The following is a 16377-nucleotide window of genomic DNA, read 5'->3' as shown; positions in this document are numbered from 1 at the left end:
GGTGGCGTCTTCGGTAGCTGGGGTGTGGGCTGAGGCGTCGCAGGCCTCGAGGATGGCTGATTGACCGGTTGGGGCTCCCCCTCAAGCGGCCAATTCTCGAGATCTGCGGCAATCTCGTTGATTGGGGCCGCCGATTCCGTAAATCGGTAGTTCCTTGAGACTTTGACTCGGTGAGTCCTCCTGTCGTAGTACCGAATTGCTCTCGGCCCTGTAACATAGCCTACAAATGTCTGCTCGGTAGCCCTCGCATCCAGCTTTGAGATAGACTTCACATTTTCGGCAAAAATCCACACAGGACATCCAAATTCGTGTAAGTCTGCTACGTTAGGCTTCTCGCCGGTAAATGCCTCGTGCGGCGTCTTGTTTCCCGGTAAGGCAGCTGTTGGCGACCGGTTTCGGATGTACGCCGCGTGCGTCACCGCGAATTCCCACAGGCTTTTCGGGAGTTCGCGTGCCAGCAACATGGCACGCGCGAGCTCGACCAGTGATCGATTCATTCTCTCTGATACTCCATTCTGCGACTGGCTGTACGGCGCCGTCTGATGGAGCTCGATCCCCCTCTTCGCCAGCTCGTCCGTCAGCTTATCACTCATATACTCGCGTCCTTCATCAACACGGAGCCACTTTAATTTGTACCCGTACTGCCTTTCGAGCCATTCGATGTGCTCAACGACACGCTGGCGTGCCTGGCCCTTGTCCTTCAAGAACAGTACTGTGATACGGCGCGTCGCGTCGTCCGTGAAGGAGATATAATAATAATTCCCCTCCGTAGATCGCGTCCGCGCTGGCCCCCACAGGTCGCTATGAGCGCCTTCGCCCGTGTTCTGTGCGCGATGCCGAGCCTGCCTCGGTAGTGGTTGGCGGTGCATCTTCGCCTGGATGCACGCGTCGCAGTGGGTGATCTGGGGGGATTTCGGGTCAATGGTGAGTCCCTCGACCATTCCGCCCTTGTACAGGAGTTCTAACGCGCCCTTCGAGATATGGCCGTAGCGCCTATGCCACGCCTCCCACGTCTCGCCATGCGCTCCCCCCGTCCCCTCGTCATCTCCATCTGCAACGCCGGCGTGGTTCTTCACCCGCCTTGCTCGCGCATCGAGCCAGTACAAGCGGTTCCTCAAGCTTCCGATCAGGACTTCGCGTCCCGCTGAGTTCGAAATGCGCACCTTGCCGTCGCGGAACGTCGCGCGGCCTCCGGATTCGTCGACACGAGGGATGGAAAATAGATTATTCACGGCCTGAGGTGCGTACAACACGTTATGTAGGGTGATCGTCTCTGACTGACCCCCAATGTTGCTTTCCAGGATCACCGTCCCGCGCCCTTTCGCCGTAATCGCCTGCTCACCGATGCCGGTGATCTTCTCGTCCCCAATGGGCGAGAACTCCACAAATACCTCCCGATCGTTCGCGATGTGCGTCGTGCACCCGGAGTCGGACAGCCACGCGTCGCGTGGCATCTTCGCGTCGAACGTCTTCGTCGACGCCGTCTCTGCGGTCAATACCGCGTCGTTCGGCACCCTAGCTGAGAATGCCGAAGCCGATCCTTGGTGTGCTTGCGAGCCACCTTGTCGGCCTTTCTTCTTGCGGTGCGGCGCTTTGCCCTCGGCTCCGCCGCCCTTCGACCAGCAATCCTTGCTGTAGTGGCCTCGTTTGCCACAGTTGAAGCAATCGCCTTCGCCGCCGCCTCGCTGGCTGCGATTGCCACGCGAGTCCTTCCCTCTGCCGCTCATTGCTGCGAGCGCAGAATCTCCTCCGGCCGTGCCGGACTTTTCCTTGCGCCGCCGATCCTCGTCCATGATGAGCGCGATAAGCTCGAATGTCGAGATTGATGGCTGGGTTGTACCCGTGGATGGAGACGGACTCGTCGTAGTCGTAGTACCTGTAGAATTAGTTGTTCCAATACGAGCTGCATTCCTCGCACCTAGATATGATGATGTGAACTGGTCCCAGGTCTCGGGCAACGAACTAATGAGGATCGTGATGAACTCCTTGTCCTCGATCTTCTCCCCCATCGAGATGAGCATCGACTGGATCTCGCGCAACGTCTTGATGTGCGTCGGAATATCCGTCGTCTCGTCCGCCACTGTACGGTACAGGCGTCTACGGTACGCGATCGCTCCGAGATCTCCTCGGGCTTCTTTCACTGTCCGTATCTGCTCCCACATCTCCTTCGCCGTGTTGGCCTGCGAGATATGGGTCATCTGCTCGTTTCCGAGCGATAGCTCGATGACGCTCTGCGCTTTTCCGTCGTTTTTCTCCCAATCTTCAATCGACTTCTTCTCGTCCGCTGTCGGTGATCCTGCCGTCTTCGGCTCTGGCTTTGCAGTCGTGCCATCGACATGACCCAGTAGGTCCCTGTCACGCAGGATGGCGATCACTCGACGCTTCCACGGGAGGTAATTATCCTCGTTGAGGAGCTCGATGCGGTACGATCCGGAAGAGGATGACATTGTGATATACGATGTGTACAGATGAGTGCGGTACGTGGGGTTGTGTGTGTAAGTGGTAGTCTAGTACGAGCCGGGGCTCATAACCTATTGAAGGCAGTGGATTCTCTGACTAGACTTACCTGGAATATAATTCCACACTTACTTGGGGCACACGAAGATGGGGGAAGGAAACAAGATGGATTCACTCGTGAGTCGGGCTTTTACCCTCAATATATACTACTGTTACATGAGTCATGAGCCAACAAGAATATACCATAATGTTCTATACTAATCGGGACGATACGACGACCTTCGGGGATGGGCACGATGCCCGGCGTGAATTCCAACATTCGACGGCGTTGAAGATGGCCGCGCGAGAGAGGCCCATCCAGTTAACGTATTCCTTGCGCTGGCGCATAACCTGGTACTGCGTGGGTGTGAATACTTCGTGGTCGTGGTCCTTCGCGGCGAGGCCGAAGCATTTGGTGGCAATGATGATCTCGTCGCGAGGGATTTGGTACTGATGGTAGGTGAGCGGTGAACCGTTGGAAGGATGGGTAGGTCATGCACCTTCTCGATAAACTTGGCGACGATGCGCTCGGAGTCGCCGTTCGAGTACACATTGGCGGTGTCGATGGTGCTATTGCGTCGTCAGCCCTGATATCCCAATCACGACGCGTTGTAGTAAGCCTTACTTGATTCCACGATCCCAGGCTGCCTTGAGGATGGGCAGGGCGCGCTCTTCGTCAAGCACCCACTGTGTCGATTCATTCGTGGCCTGAGAACCCAGTCAGTGTATATTCTGCGGTCTGACTATTGTTGACTTACCGCCCACTTGGGGTTCCCATAGCTCATAGCACCAAGCTAGATGAATGATTAAAAGCATGAGGAACGTGCCGCGGTCGTGAGCAGTGAGCAGCGTACGACAGGAACAGAGATCCGGAGACCGCTCTTTCCGAGCTGAACGTACTTCACGGTTGGGGCGGACATGGCAAAAGTGCTGAGGGGCTGAGGTGACGAAGTCGAGCAATCAGAGAGACGACGTCGAGCGTTGGAATGATGAGGCTTCTACTGTGTGGTCCCCTTTATACTACCCTCTTTTGGCGGGTGCTTTCCGAGGCGTCATAGCTGATTATGCTCGAAGGACATACTCTGATCCTGTTTGTGCGTACATCTCGAAAGAGCTCGCGACCGCTTGCGTGGCCCACCGAGAGGGTGCGACGTCGCAGGGGTCTCAGGCATCCGGATCGGTGCTCTCGAGAATGGGCGAAGCCACGTTGCAGACCGTCCTGAGATGGTTGTATTCATTCGAAGCGAGGTCCTCCGGTTCGGAGAGCAATTTGGACTGGGCCTGTCCGATTCGGGTGCCAGATTGAAGAATAACCAGCGACTCGGACTAGGTCGTAAGAGGGTAACCGGAGGCCATGCTCTCGTTGTATACAGTTCAAAGAAGAGCGAGCAATGAAGTCGAGATGGAATCTTACACTCAAGGAAGGCCAATGACTTGACCTGACTTGTAGCGAGGGAGTAACGAACAAAAGCGGAAAATGAATTGTGGGCGCGATTTGATCACGATCACCTGACGTCTCGGAGATCTCCGCAACTGTGACTTAGCTCGCCTTGCCAGGTCTTTCACATCCAGCATTGACGCAATTTCCTTGGCCAGGCTGTCGAACGTGTGAGCACTTGACAAAGACAGCGCAATCGTGGAAATGTACCATCGACCACTTGGAGGTCCCGAGGGGCCTCAGACAGGACAGTAACTACCAAACGCCTCTATCGCCTGCAGGTATTCGGTCGGACTATAACAGACGCCGTCCATGCAATTTAGGACGGCATCCTTGCAGAAGCAGGAGTCTGTGATGATGCCGTTGCACGGCGGGGGGATGCAGAGCTCGGCGCATGTGGCTGTAGAGGTAAATGTCACGCTTAGCCGAAGATTTGGCGACTCACGCAAAGCGGGCGAGTAACCAGCGGAGTGCACCGTCACAACGAAGATGACAAGAACGACCATCATGCCCACCATATAGCGCATCGTCAAGGTTGGCCGGGTAAGCCTCTGATGTAGTGGGAGGGGGGATGCCTTGCAATCTTGTTCATAGTCGGCTGCGAGTCGGGGGGCGGAGATTACGCTCGAAGTGCGGATAAGGGGGGTCGTTCAGTGCACCAGAATCGTGTACAAAAAAGGGAGCAGCTCGTTATCAGCACTAGGAGTGCTACACCACGACTGGTGAAGGTCGGCGGTTCGCGCCGATCGCGAAGAGATGAGTAAAGGCACCTCAAGAACGACTCGGAGACATTCCAGCTGAAGGAATCCAGCGTCGCAGAGGCATCCAAATATATATGGGTTTACGGCTCAAAATTTTGATTGTCCGCGTTCATGTGCATGCGGTGAGCTTAGCGCCTCGGTGTTGGACGAAAGGTGGCTTTCAAGAGAGGGAGCCGAACGTCACAAGTCACGACTTTCTTTCGCCGCAGGTTGTGGCTCCGTATGGTTGGTCCTCCAGTGGCGCATCAGTCCCTATTCATCAACAGTAGTGAGATTCTCCTTTCGTCCGTAGCGATACAAAGTACACATCATACCGAAAAGACGAGCACCAAGTGTCATAGGATCAGACGATCCGCATTGCGACCATTATGATGAGACAGTCCACAATGCGACCATTATCCTCAGAACAAGTCCGGTCCGTACCACAAATCGACCTTCACGCCCTCTTCCATCATGCGGTGGAAGCGATGGACGCACTCCTCGTTATCGACGATATTCTCTCCAGACGTGCACCCCATCAAGATACTGCGAAGCGGGCTGACCTCCGTCCCATTCTCCGCGCCCTCCTCCGGCTGCTTCGGGCGCACGCGCGACTCGAACACGCTCAGCCAGCGGTGCACGTCCGCCGCAGGGAGCGGCCTGCTCGCCAGCAGCGTGATGCTCTCCAGCTTCGGCAGCAGCACGCCCCCCGGGTCCTCCTCGCGCACCACGAGCGCCTCGAGCAGCGGCCGGTTCGTGATCGACACGCCGTCGAACACGGTCAGCGCGCGCAGCCGCGGCGCCAGCCGGAACAGGCTCTCCATGGTCCCCATGCAGCGGAACGTGATCACGAGCGTGAGCGCGTCGAGCGCGCACCCGGAGCGCGCGACGAGGGCGCGCGTGCTCTCGACGCGCTCGACGACAGGGCACTCGACCTCGAGGTCCGTGAGGGCGGGGAGGGTGAGGCTGTCGATGAGGTCGTCGGGCGCCGTGATCTGGCCGTCCGCGACGTTCATGGTGAGCGCCCGGACGCCGGGGTGCGTGACCATCCAGGTGCGCGCGTCCACCGGCGAGTGGTCGGCGGGCTCGAGGCCGAGCTTGAGGCGGACGAGCGCGGGCATGAGTGCTAGCAGCGGCAGCACCTCCGCGCTCGCGGCGTAGTTTGCCTCGAAGTCGCGAATCTGGACCCACGGGAGAGCGAAGTTGAGGTTAAGGGCGTGTCCGCCGAGCGTAGCCTTGGTGAGAGCTGGAGCGAGCTCAAACATGACAGGAGTAGCGACGATGGGTTCGCCAACGCGCGTGGGGATGATTTGCAGAGACTGCAGGACGGGAAGTCGGCCACGAACGATTGCCATACGCGCAAAGTCGTCGGGGTGCGTAAACAGAAAGAGATCATACCAGCGATCGCTGGTATCGACGAGAGGGAGAAGGATGTAATCCGGGAACTCGTCCTCGCTGATGATGACGAGGGACAATGGCAGCGGGTGCGAGTTGCTGAGGTAGCTTGATAGGATAGCAGCTGTATCATCAGGAGGATGCCCTAGTTCCTCGATAGTGTCGACGGAAACACGTACAATCGTCCATAGGGAGGGTGTATTTTGTGCCGTCTGACGCCAGCTTCTGCAGACCTGTGTGAGAGACCACGGCGCTTTGCTTGTTTCGTGAAAGAAGCTGTTGGGCGTGTTCATCTCCAGCGCCACACATGCCTCGAAGATGAAAGCAAGGAGTTCAGCAGGCACGCTGACAAGATGTTAGTAGCGATCGAGTAATCTGGCTAGCCCGCCCACCTATCAAAAACGCTATGTGTCGGTCTCTGCGCATCATAGGTGTTGAAAAGTCTGCTGCTGCCTTGTTGCTTATGTGTAGCGGACTCCTCTTGGTTATCCTTGTGCGACACTATGTCATGTTTCTCTTGCGCTTGCCGGTCCGACATGATGGCCGCGTTATTGGGAAGGGGGGAAAGGAGGCTTCGAGGGAAAGCGTACTTACCACCTGTCTTTTGCTATGCATAAACTACTATATGTAGGATCTTCGCGCATGTCAGCAAGAAGCAGCGGCCAATGACCAGTCCACATCGTCAGAGGACGAGGTCTCGTCGTCGCCCGGCTAGTGCTCATGACTGTCTCTTCGGGACAGCTGAAAGTCAGTGACGTATATGTGAGGTGTCCCTCCTCATGAGAAAGTCGTATTGAAAAGGCCTCTACGAGTATATGAAGAGGCAGTTGGAGTGCTGGGATGTCCGTCGGAGAGACTCGAGATGGCCATGACGGTTTGAGCCAGGGAACAAGCTCACGTGCGTGTTGATTTGCAACATGGATGATGACAAATATGCGCAAGCAAATGAATCCTCCTTCCTCTCCCGGTCCGCCTCCACGGGTCGACTGTACAGAGGTCATCTTGCAACCACGTAGATGGGACCTTGCATATTCATGCCAACCACTGGACCTCAGTTGGCACCTGTCTGGCTTTCAATGGTAGTTGGAGTGACGAAACCGCAGGACGGCGATTCAGAGGTACACGATGTTATGGCGCCAAGGGCCTCCATTGCGTCGCGAAACTATTTGGCCGGTACCATCACACTCAATAGTTCTCAGTGCAAGTCTGCGCACTGTTTTCGCGGAAAGTTCGCTACTGGCGTGCTGCGCTTGGAGACGCTGCTCAGGCGGTCGCGTCGAGCAAGGCTCATGAGTTCGACATCCCGGGACCGAGTGACATGCAGGATATTCCTCAGAGCCTCATTCTCGGCTTTAGTGAGGGTGTTATACGCTTCTCGGTGTCGACTCCGGACCCTAAGAGCAAATGTAGCCCTCATCATATGATTGAGAATGTCGTGAGCAAGTCAGCTTGGATGGCAACGTTCTCAACACCAGGTATCCTTCGTATACCCTTCCTGCTCGACCGGAAACACCCTCGGCGATTCCATTGCTGTGTGTAGCTATGCGAACTCTTGCCCCGACCCTGCACGCTGACCCGTCTTACCAGAATTTAGCTCGCACGGGCGCGTCGCTACGTGCATGAGCGTGGAGAGCGCACAGGCATGCAGTACCGTCAACCCTGCCCCGATACAGCCGAAGGACACGCGATCGCTGCCTACCTTCCCCACCATACGTGCCCGCACCAGAAGTGGGAGAGCGCCGCCGCGGTGCGCAGCACCCGCCATGTTCGAGCCATTGATGCCGCAAGCGGTGTCTAGCTTGACGCTGCCAAATATCGCCCATGTCGTCAGCCGATCCACTGGTGGCGGGTGCGGGCGCGCTCGCTGCGCCCCGCCCCAGTGACACTGACAGGCTCGCTGAACACGGTTGCCACGCCATTTAACCGATGGCGATCTCGGTTGGGGGCCGCCAGAATTGGGTCGGCTGCTGACGAGGAAATCACGGTTAGACGCCATCAGCGCAGTCGCTTGCGCGTGCGTTCCAGCTCGTTCCTCCGGCTTTGCGGGGGAGGGAGGGTGGCATATGCACCTGGAGCCAGGTGTATACTTGGATCAAACGCTTCTTTGTGTGAGTGCGAGACTGGTATATAAGACTCAAGAGCTGGCTGTGAGTGCCTCCATCAATCAGTCCCCAGTCTCTCACTTACATTCCCTTCTCGCCCTCTGCGTCCATTCCCTGCTCGCTCTTCACAATGCAGTACCTCACCTTCGTCTCGCTCGCTCTCGCCATTGCTGGCGCTCAGGCTGCCCCGATGGAGCGGTGAGTAGAATGATCCCTCGATAATTGAAGTTGTACTCAACTTGGATTCAGCCGCTCTTTTGCGCCGCCCTCGAGCGCGTCTGGCAGCGTTGCCTCGTCGGCGGCCTCATCTGCGCCGGCATCGTCGGGTGTCAGCTCGGCTCTTCCGTCTGGTAAGCTCCTCGCTACGCACGTCCATTGATTACTTTGCTTACACCCCATCTTTAGGCTCTGCTTCGGGCTTTCCGTCCAGCGCTCCCTCTGGAGGCTTCCCTAGTGGCGGCCCGTCTGGCGGCTTCCCTAGCGGTGGCCCGTCTGGTGGCTTCCCTTCGGGTGGTCCGTCTGGCGGCCCCTCAGGCGGCTTCCCCTCTGGCTCTGCCCCGCCCTCGGGTTTCCCCACCGACCTTCCGTCTGGCTTCCCCACTGAGCTTCCTTCCGGCTTCCCCACCCAGCTCCCTTCGGGCTTCCCCACCGGTCTCCCGTCCGGCGGCGGTTTCCCCTCGGGGAGCGGTGGCTTCCCCTCGGGCAGCGGCGCCCCGCCCGTGAGCTTCCCCGCCGAGCCCAGCGCGACGTCGCCCCCGGGGCAGTGGAAGCGCCAGGACGAGCTCTCCCTGCCGTTCTCCCTTCCCTTCTCCCTCCCGAGCGACTTCTCCCTGCCGTTCTCGCTCCCGACGGACTTCTCGCTCCCGTTCTCGCTGCCGTTCACCCTCCCGGGCGACGCGCAGCCGACGGGCAGCGCGGGTGGCTTCCCCAGCGGTGGCCCGAGCGGTGGCTTCCCAAGTGGTGGCCCGAGTGGCGGGTTCCCGTCTGGTGGCCCCTCTGGCGGCTTCCCTAGCGGCGGCCCCTCCGGCGGCTTCCCATCTGGGGGTCCGTCTGGCGGCTTCCCTTCTGGCGGTCCCTCTGGTGGCTTCCCCACTGGCAGCGCGCCCAGCGGCGGCTTCCCCACCGGTAGCGCTCCTGGTGGTGGTTTCCCGAGCGGCAGCGGCCCCAGCGGTGGCTTCCCTACTGGCGGCTTCCCCTCGGGCAGCGCCTCTGGCTCCTCCTTCCCCACGACCGCGCCCGCCTCCGGCTTCCCGTCCAGTGCTGCGTCCTCCGGCGTCCCGTCCTCCGGCGTAGCGTCGTCTGCTCTTCCCAGCGGCAGCGCGTCCGGCTCGTCCTTCCCGTCCTCGGCCGCCTCGAGCGGCTCGTCCGTCCCCACGTCCGCCGCCAGCGCCTCCGCGTCCGCGTCTGGATCCGCCGGCCCCAGCGGCAGCGAGGGCGCGTCCTTCTCGTACCCCACCTCCAGCGCGTCTGCGTCCGCCAGCGCCAGCGCCAGCTCGGCGTTCTAAAGGAGTGCACTCGTACTTAGTGGTACATTCGTACTCAAGGAGTACACTCGTACTCAAGGAGTAGATGAAGGCATCGATGGGCTTCCGGTGCTGTGGACCGATGACTGAAGGCTATGCGGCGCGGCGCGTGCATTGTTGATTAACAGTACTGAATGCCTACGTACCATCCTCTACGTACTTCTCGACGCATGGCTAACTTATACGCTTTGTCGCGCTAAATTATTCGAACAACTGTTGCTTGTTGCTTCTGCCACTGGGGGTGTGAAGAAGAAGTTTACGTGCGATGCTGTGCCCGAGCTGTCATTGCCAAAGGCATGGTTAGAGAAGCGATGTAGAAGTGCCGCAGCGGCAGAGACCCACTGGAATTGGTCCATATTCCCACCGTAGCTTGATCGGCCATCTCAATGACGCGCGGCCCACACTTCATTCGAAAGAAGGGGAAAAGCGAAGAGCGCAGACTGATTCAAACGAGGGAGTCGAAACGTCCATCTGGTTGTCTGCAGGTATATGCAAACGTTCCCAAGGAAACGAGCAAGTAGACTTACTCTCACAAGTCGCTCGCGAACGCCCCGCGCGCCGTCGAACACTTCATCCTCACTTGCCGCGCAACATGATCGATGTGAAGAACCGAAACTCATGTATTGATTCACAGATACTGTACGCCAAGCTTTTGGAAGTCAGTGTACGGTTATTAGGCAGATATGTAAGGGGATGCGCGCCATGTACCAGGACTGAGTTACGAGGACCTTGATCACCAGAAAGACCTGATATGGGCATGAAATGGGAAAAGTGATGAGTAGCTGTTCCAGATGGTGAGAATCAACGTTAGATTTGAAATGAAGACGAAGAAAAATCATGTACATCGTTGTTGCGCTATCGTGAGAGGTCGTTATGTACTGAGGGAGCGACGAGATGGCTGGAGTCGAAGCGAAGCAAGCAGTGGAAAGGGGTCGAAGGAGAGCAAAGGCAAGCAAGATATGCCGACGAGAGTCCCATGGACAGCAGAATGGGCTGAGATTCCGCTCACGAATTTTGACGAGAGGCAGAGCGTCGAAGAGATCACATAATTGTGCACCAGCGACGACGCGGCGGCTCATCGTCCGAATCCGAATCCGAGTCTGAGTCGGCTCCCGACTCGTCTGCGCCAGACTCCTCCGCCTCGGTGCCATCGATGGACAGCTCGTCATGCCTGTCCGCTGGGCTCGCGGGCGTAGGCACAGCACTGCGCGTGAACTCTCCTCGTGCTGCTTCCAATGAGGTGCGGACGGGCTCAGAGGCTCCAGAGGGCGCTAGCCAGCCGCTCGCGGACGTGCGCGACGCGGTTGACTCGTGGCGCTTTCTCGAGCCTGACCTCCGAGGCTCCTTGCTAGTTGTGTCGGTCCTAAAGCGTAAAGATTAGCGGCATCGCATCATCAGAAGGAAGGAGGCGTACTTGTTGGAAGGGAAGGCGAGCTCTGAAGGTTGCTCCTCAGCCTCCTTCTCCGTACCAGGAGTGCCAGGACCCTGCGTGGACACGGAGTACGCAAGCGGGTAGGGAGACCTAGGACGCTCAGGAGTCTCGACTACTGTGGACGGCGCGTCGAAGCTGAGAGCAGAATCCTGGAGTAAGAGTAGTCAGCACCTGCCTATCACGCACTGCACGAAGCACTCACCTCAGTTGCCTTAGCAGAAGAAGCTTCCACTTCGGGCGGCATAGGGCTGCCCTGCCTCGAGACGGAGTACGACTTAGGATAAGGCGACTTCGGACGTTCGACATCCTGGGCATCGGCGCTCGGTTCCGGCAGGCGAGGGCTGCCTTGCCTAGACACCGAGTACGACGCTGGATAGGGCGACTTGGGCCGCTCGACGGGCTCCTGGACCATCTCTTCCAGCTGCTGTGCGACCGGCTTCGGGCTGCCTTGGCGAGAGACTGAATATGACTGAGGGAAAGGAGACCCGGGACGGTCGACAGGTTCCTCCGGTTCCTCCTGCGGCGTGACAATCAACGGGGTCGCTGCCCTCTGAATGGGTGCGTCCGACGACGGCTCCTCGTCGACAAGCTCTTCGGGGTGCTCGGGTTCAATCCCCGGGCCTTGCGACGTAACGGAGTAGGCCGAAGGGAATGGCGAAACAGGACGCTCTGCGGCCACAGGCTTGCTGTCAGTCTGCGGAGCAACCTCCTCCTGTTCCCCTTCCGCGGGCACCTGCTCTTCCTTGACAGCCTTGCTTTCCTCTCCAGGGCCTTGCGAGAGGACAGAGTACGAGCGAGGATAAGGCGAAGTCGAACGCGGGCGCTCGGCTGCAGCAAGCTCCTCGTGCGTAGGCTCGGGAACCTCTACATCGGGTCCCGCAGTTTGCTTAGGCTCATCAGGGCCTTGGGACGTGACAGAGTACGACTGCGGGAAGGGAGACTTGGGACGGTCCACGACCGGCGCCCGAGCCTCCTCAGGCTCCACGACAGTGGGCGTAACAGGACGCTTCTCAGGAGCTGGAGCCGCCGCCGACGAGTCCACACCAGGACCCTGAGAGGTGACCGAGTACGCTGAGGGGAAGGGCGACTTTGGCCTCTCGATGTCCTCAGGCGGTGCTGGGATGGAAGTCGTCTCGACTGGGGCTTCCTCTTCAACCTCGGGCTGAGGACTTGTCAGTATGCAGCAGACAAAACCTGCACTTCCTACACACCTCAGCAGCGGGTACAGTGTCCTCTACGGCTACTTCGGGAACAACGGAAGCTTCCTCGGCAACAGCCGGGGCGTCAGCAGGCAAAGAGGCCTACGGCATTCAATCAGCTTCCTCGCTATCGATGCGAAAGCTCATACACACCTCCGCCTCGCTTGCAACTGCTGGCTCTTCCTCCTTCGTTTCCTCGACCGGCGCAGGCACTTCCTCCGCATCCAGCTCGAACGCTTTCGGCGCTGGGCTTCCCTGGACGCTGACCGAGTATGACTGAGGATAAGGCGACTTGGGGCGCTCCGGCACTTCACTGTCCTCAGCAACGGGTCCGGCCACTTCCTCATCGATCTAGAGTAACGATTAGCAACTGAAAACAAACACTGTCGAGTGAACAAACCTGGGCAACTTCTTCCTCGGGAAGGACGATCTCGGGGGTCGTGCCAGTAGCGTTCTCCGTAGACTGCTCCTCGGTAGCGACGGCAGGTTCCTCAGTCGGCTCGGGCGCAACCTCGTCCTCCTCAGCACCTTCCGGCTGGGGAGAGGCGCTACCCTGCACAGTGACAGAGTACGATGGGGTCCACGGGCGAGGCGCTGGTTCCGCAACTTCGAGCTGATATCTAGGTTAATACCACAACAGAAATCGATGACAAGCCTAACACACCTCCTTGGGAGCCTCTGCAGCAACAGGAACGGGCGCAACGATAGAAGGCGGGAGCTCAATCTCGTCCTCCTCGAAAGCACCCGGACCTTGCTGCGTGACGCTGTACGATGGCGTGTACGGCGTGCGAGGACGCTCAACGTCAGACTGAGGCGGAGAAAGGGCATCGCTGTCGGTCTGCGCTAACTCGTCCTCAGTCGGCTCGGTCGCGTTGACAGTCTCAGGCTCAGCGGCCTCCTCAACTGCTTCAGCGACCTCCGCAGCCTCTGCGGCAACAGGTGCAGCGTCGATAACCTCGGTAGTAACAATGGGCTCGTTCATGTTAGCGGAGGCAGCTACAACGACGTCGGGGACGATCTCGTCCGCATCGGGGGTGGCGATGTCCTCAACGGGGGCCACGTCGTTCTCGACGGGAGTCGCAGCTTCCTCCGCAGGGTCCGCCTCCTTCGCGTCCTCGGTCTTGATGCTAGCGACATCATCGTCGGAAAGCGGTGCAGGGGAGATAGCCGTCACGGCGGGCACGACGTCGTCCTCAAACACCGCCTCTTCATCAATCTCGGCCGGCGTAGGCGCCTCCACCGTCAGCTCAATGTCCTCGGGCGCTTCATCAACCGCCTCCGCTTCTGGCGTCACCGACTCGGGGGCTGCAGTGTCGACCTTGACAGCTTCCACAGGAGCGACCTCGATATGCTCGACGACGGCTTCCTTGTCGGCTTCCTCGACCTCGGGGTTGGGGGACGTTGACTCAACGGTCTCGACAGGCTCCTCCGGCTGCTCCTCGACAGCAGCAACGGGTTCGGCAACGGCCTCTGTCGTGATCGCGGCCTCTTCGACAGCAGGCGCTTCCTCGACGACAGGTGTCGCCTCTTCGGAAGCCGCGGGAGCCTCCTCCTCGGCGGCCGCCTCCACAGCAGGCGCCTCTTCATCAATCGCCTCTCCCTCGACAAGCACGGGCGTCTCCTCAACCGCCGGCGCAATCTCTTCCTCGACAGGCTCGACATCCTCCACAACAGGCTCGGCCTCCACAACCTCCTCCTTCGCAAGCTCCGGCAGCGCGTTGAGGTCTACTTCTTCCTCCTCCTGCTTGATCTGGATCTCTTCCTCTTGCTTCGGCTCGACAGCAGCGGCTTCGACTGCAGGCTCAACTTCCTCCGCCTTCTCCTCGGCGGCTGGCTCTTCGGCAGCCAGGGCTTCCTCCTCGGCGACCGGAGCAGTTTCAGGCTCCTCAGTGGCAGCTGGGGTCTCCTCGACAGGCGCAGGTTCTTCTTCGACGACGGGAGCAGTCTCAGGCTCCTCCGACTCGACGGTGGGTTCCTCAGCAACGACGGAAGCCTCTTCCGTAGCAGCAGGCGCCTCTTCATCGACAGGCGCCTCTTCCGCAGCAGCGACAGGCGCCTCTTCAGCGATAGGAGCCTCCTCGACAGCAACGGGCGCGGTCTCAGGCTCCTCCTGAACGGCGGTGGGGGCCTCCTCGACGACTGCAGCAGGAACATGCTCTTCTTCGACGACAAATGCGGGCTCTTCGATGGCGGTGGGCTCCTGTTCAGCAGGCGCAGCCGGCTCCTCGACAGCGGCCGTGACCTCCTCAACGGCAGTGGGTGCCTTCTCCGTGGCCGGAGCATCATCCTCCTCCGCGACGGGCGCAGGCGCTTCGGCTTCGACAACAGCCGGCGCCTCCTCGTCAGCGGCAGGGGTAGCATCCTCCGCGACAGGTGCAGGCTCCTCTGCGGCGGGGGCAATCTCCTCAGCGACAGGCATGGGCTCCTCGACAGGCGCAGATGGCTCTTCGACTACAGCAGAAACCTCGGCGGCAGGCGCAACCTCTTCAGTGAGCTCGAGCACCTCCTCAGCAGCGACGGAAGCATCTTCAGCAATGACGGAAGCTTCTTCCGCGGCGACGGGCGCATCTTCAGCGACGGGCGCCTGCTCCGCGACTGGCGCTTCCTCGACAGCGGGTGCCTCCTCGACGACTGGAGCCTCTTCGACAGCAGGAGCTTCCTCAACGACTGGAGCATCCTCGACGACTGGAGCTTCTTCGACGACTTGCACTTCCTCTGCCTTGGCCTCGAGGACCTCGGATGCGACGACAGCATCGGCTTCTTCAGCCGGCTCGGGCGCAGAGGCTTCCTCAGCAATCTCGGGCGCAGGCGTCTCCCCGATAGCAGGCGCAACCTCGGCAGCCTCGGGCACAGACGCATCTTTCACGACGTCGTCGGCGGCAGTAGGCGCCTCGACAGTCGCAGGCGCGTCATCAACCTCGGCATTCGGTGAGACGTCGACGGCAGGCGCATCCTCAGCAGCAGGCGCAACCTCAGCCGCAAGGTCGGGCGTCTCGACCGTCTCGGTCTCGGCCTCGACGAGGGCAGGGACCTCCTCGTGTGCAGGGGCGCAGGCGTCCTCATGCGCAGGAGCGTCGTCCTGCACGTCGTCCGACGCGTTTATCGCGTCGGCGACCTCCGCCTCGATCGGAACATGTGCGTCCGCCTCAGCAGGAACGGCAGCCTCATCGACAGGGGCCGGAGCCTCGGCCTCTTCAACCACATCAGCCGGGACCTAACGGCGCGTCAGTGTCAATGTTTCATCGCGCGCGACGCGCCACGCACCTCAGCCGGCACCTCAGCAGCCTGCAGAACAGGCTCCTCCACATTCACAGGCTTCTCCAAATCGACGTCCGTAGGTTTCACCGGCGCCTCCAAGTCCACCGGCTTCGCGCTCACCGGCGCCTCCACCGGCTTCCCATTCACCACGTCCTTCAGCACACGCTGCGTATGCGCGTCAGCCACCCTTACAGCCCTCACAAAGGTCGAAAAAACGCACCCCATTCGTCTCCTCCACCAGCGTGTCTCCGCTCAGCGAGACCTCCATCACGTCCGGCACGCGCGTCTTCGCGTCGCCGTTCACAGGGTTTGCGAGCTGTGGCACAATCAGCAACGCGCCCGCACCAGGACTCCACCGACCCACCTCCTCCTCATCGCGTATCTTGTCCAGCGCGGGCGCGGACGCGTCCAAGTCTACCGCGACGTCGGTCATGTCCGTGAGGGTGTCGTTAGATAGCGTGAGGTGTGCGGAGAGAGATAGAGTGTCGTGGGTTTGTTAGAAAACCACGAGAGGTCCGGTGAACCGCCCTTGGGATGAAGGACAGAAACAAGAGTGGCAAAGGCCGGATCGACTGACTCGCCGCGAGGCACACTAGAAGCAAGGCCCGGAACGAAAAAGGAAAATTGCTCAAAGGCGAAAGGTCACGTGGTCGTTCGGACCACCACGGACACGTTTCACACCTTCCAGGTCGCGGCCGCGGCGACTCTCAGCATTGCCAACAGCGTCGACGACAACCTCGCAGTCCATATGTTGTCGGAGACCTCAGCAAAACAGCCTTCACCCAAAGTTTCAC

At 59.7% G+C, this 16377-nt stretch overlaps 6 protein-coding genes across 6 annotated transcripts; 1 reads left to right on the top strand and 5 right to left on the bottom strand.

Annotated features, from left to right (window-relative positions):
- Window positions 1-530: 530 nt before the first annotated feature.
- On the bottom strand, window positions 531-1916 carry SCHCODRAFT_02626286 (uncharacterized protein). The gene is made up of 3 exons (XM_050345336.1): window positions 979-1916; window positions 773-924; window positions 531-722 (listed from the first exon to the last, which is right to left on the bottom strand). Exons 1-3 carry the CDS (start codon window positions 1791-1793, stop codon window positions 667-669), a joined length of 1023 nt encoding a protein of 340 aa, XP_050200085.1. The 5' UTR covers window positions 1794-1916; the 3' UTR covers window positions 531-666.
- Window positions 1917-2709: 793 nt separating this feature from the next.
- On the bottom strand, window positions 2710-3642 carry SCHCODRAFT_02578807 (Aldo/keto reductase; the record flags this gene model as incomplete). The annotated part of the gene is made up of 5 exons (XM_003032145.2): window positions 3351-3642; window positions 3255-3290; window positions 3122-3204; window positions 2997-3066; window positions 2710-2946 (listed from the first exon to the last, which is right to left on the bottom strand). The coding sequence occupies exons 1-5, from the start codon at window positions 3414-3416 to the stop codon at window positions 2710-2712; spliced, it is 492 nt and encodes a 163-aa protein (XP_003032191.1). The 5' UTR covers window positions 3417-3642.
- A 437-nt stretch (window positions 3643-4079) lies between these two features.
- On the bottom strand, window positions 4080-4788 carry SCHCODRAFT_02626284 (uncharacterized protein). Its single transcript, XM_050345335.1, has one exon. The coding sequence runs from the start codon at window positions 4459-4461 to the stop codon at window positions 4174-4176; it is 288 nt and encodes a 95-aa protein (XP_050200084.1). The 5' UTR covers window positions 4462-4788; the 3' UTR covers window positions 4080-4173.
- Window positions 4789-4945: 157 nt separating this feature from the next.
- Window positions 4946-6942, bottom strand: SCHCODRAFT_02688830 (uncharacterized protein). Its single transcript, XM_003032146.2, has 2 exons — window positions 6462-6942; window positions 4946-6414 (listed from the first exon to the last, which is right to left on the bottom strand). Exons 1-2 carry the CDS (start codon window positions 6605-6607, stop codon window positions 5097-5099), a joined length of 1464 nt encoding a protein of 487 aa, XP_003032192.1. The 5' UTR covers window positions 6608-6942; the 3' UTR covers window positions 4946-5096.
- Window positions 6943-8241: 1299 nt separating this feature from the next.
- Window positions 8242-9927, top strand: SCHCODRAFT_02626278 (uncharacterized protein). Its single transcript, XM_003031698.3, has 3 exons — window positions 8242-8369; window positions 8421-8521; window positions 8577-9927. Exons 1-3 carry the CDS (start codon window positions 8302-8304, stop codon window positions 9674-9676), a joined length of 1269 nt encoding a protein of 422 aa, XP_003031744.1. The 5' UTR covers window positions 8242-8301; the 3' UTR covers window positions 9677-9927.
- Window positions 9928-10295: 368 nt separating this feature from the next.
- SCHCODRAFT_02626273 (uncharacterized protein) lies at window positions 10296-16130 on the bottom strand. Its single transcript, XM_003032147.3, has 10 exons — window positions 15948-16130; window positions 15804-15899; window positions 15590-15748; window positions 12990-15539; window positions 12726-12938; window positions 12479-12676; window positions 12338-12427; window positions 11329-12288; window positions 11109-11275; window positions 10296-11057 (listed from the first exon to the last, which is right to left on the bottom strand). Exons 1-10 carry the CDS (start codon window positions 16014-16016, stop codon window positions 10736-10738), a joined length of 4824 nt encoding a protein of 1607 aa, XP_003032193.2. The 5' UTR covers window positions 16017-16130; the 3' UTR covers window positions 10296-10735.
- Between the last annotated feature and the right edge of the window lie 247 nt (window positions 16131-16377).

The sequence above is a fragment of the Schizophyllum commune genome (genome assembly GCF_000143185.2).
Source record: "Schizophyllum commune H4-8 unplaced genomic scaffold SCHCOscaffold_6, whole genome shotgun sequence".
Lineage (NCBI taxonomy): Eukaryota > Fungi > Basidiomycota > Agaricomycetes > Agaricales > Schizophyllaceae > Schizophyllum > Schizophyllum commune.
This window is presented reverse-complemented; position numbering and strand designations above follow the sequence as displayed.

Bases quoted from the DNA above. Each gene is read 5' to 3' on its own strand.
- SCHCODRAFT_02626284 (XM_050345335.1), bottom strand. From the start codon at position 4,461: ATGCGCTATATGGTGGGCATGATGGTCGTTCTTGTCATCTTCGTTGTG.
- SCHCODRAFT_02626273 (XM_003032147.3), bottom strand. From the start codon at position 16,016: ATGACCGACGTCGCGGTAGACTTGGACGCGTCCGCGCCCGCGCTGGAC. The intron at 15,749-15,803 runs GTGCGTTTTTTC...GCGCATACGCAG, and splicing joins TGGTGGAGGAGACGAATGGG to CGTGTGCTGAAGGACGTGGT. The intron at 12,289-12,337 runs GTGTGTAGGAAG...ACAAGTCCTCAG, and splicing joins ACACTGTACCCGCTGCTGAG to CCCGAGGTTGAAGAGGAAGC.
- SCHCODRAFT_02688830 (XM_003032146.2), bottom strand. From the start codon at position 6,607: ATGTCGGACCGGCAAGCGCAAGAGAAACATGACATAGTGTCGCACAAG. The intron at 6,415-6,461 runs GTGGGCGGGCTA...ACATCTTGTCAG, and splicing joins ACACATAGCGTTTTTGATAG to CGTGCCTGCTGAACTCCTTG.
- SCHCODRAFT_02626278 (XM_003031698.3), top strand. From the start codon at position 8,302: ATGCAGTACCTCACCTTCGTCTCGCTCGCTCTCGCCATTGCTGGCGCT. The intron at 8,370-8,420 runs GTGAGTAGAATG...ACTTGGATTCAG, and splicing joins CAGGCTGCCCCGATGGAGCG to CCGCTCTTTTGCGCCGCCCT. The intron at 8,522-8,576 runs GTAAGCTCCTCG...CCCCATCTTTAG, and splicing joins CAGCTCGGCTCTTCCGTCTG to GCTCTGCTTCGGGCTTTCCG.
- SCHCODRAFT_02626286 (XM_050345336.1), bottom strand. From the start codon at position 1,793: ATGGACGAGGATCGGCGGCGCAAGGAAAAGTCCGGCACGGCCGGAGGA. The intron at 925-978 runs CTCGAAGGGCGC...CGAGGGACTCAC, and splicing joins CATAGGCGCTACGGCCATAT to CATTGACCCGAAATCCCCCC. The intron at 723-772 runs CTACGGAGGGGA...GACGCGACGCGC, and splicing joins GGGGCCAGCGCGGACGCGAT to CGTATCACAGTACTGTTCTT.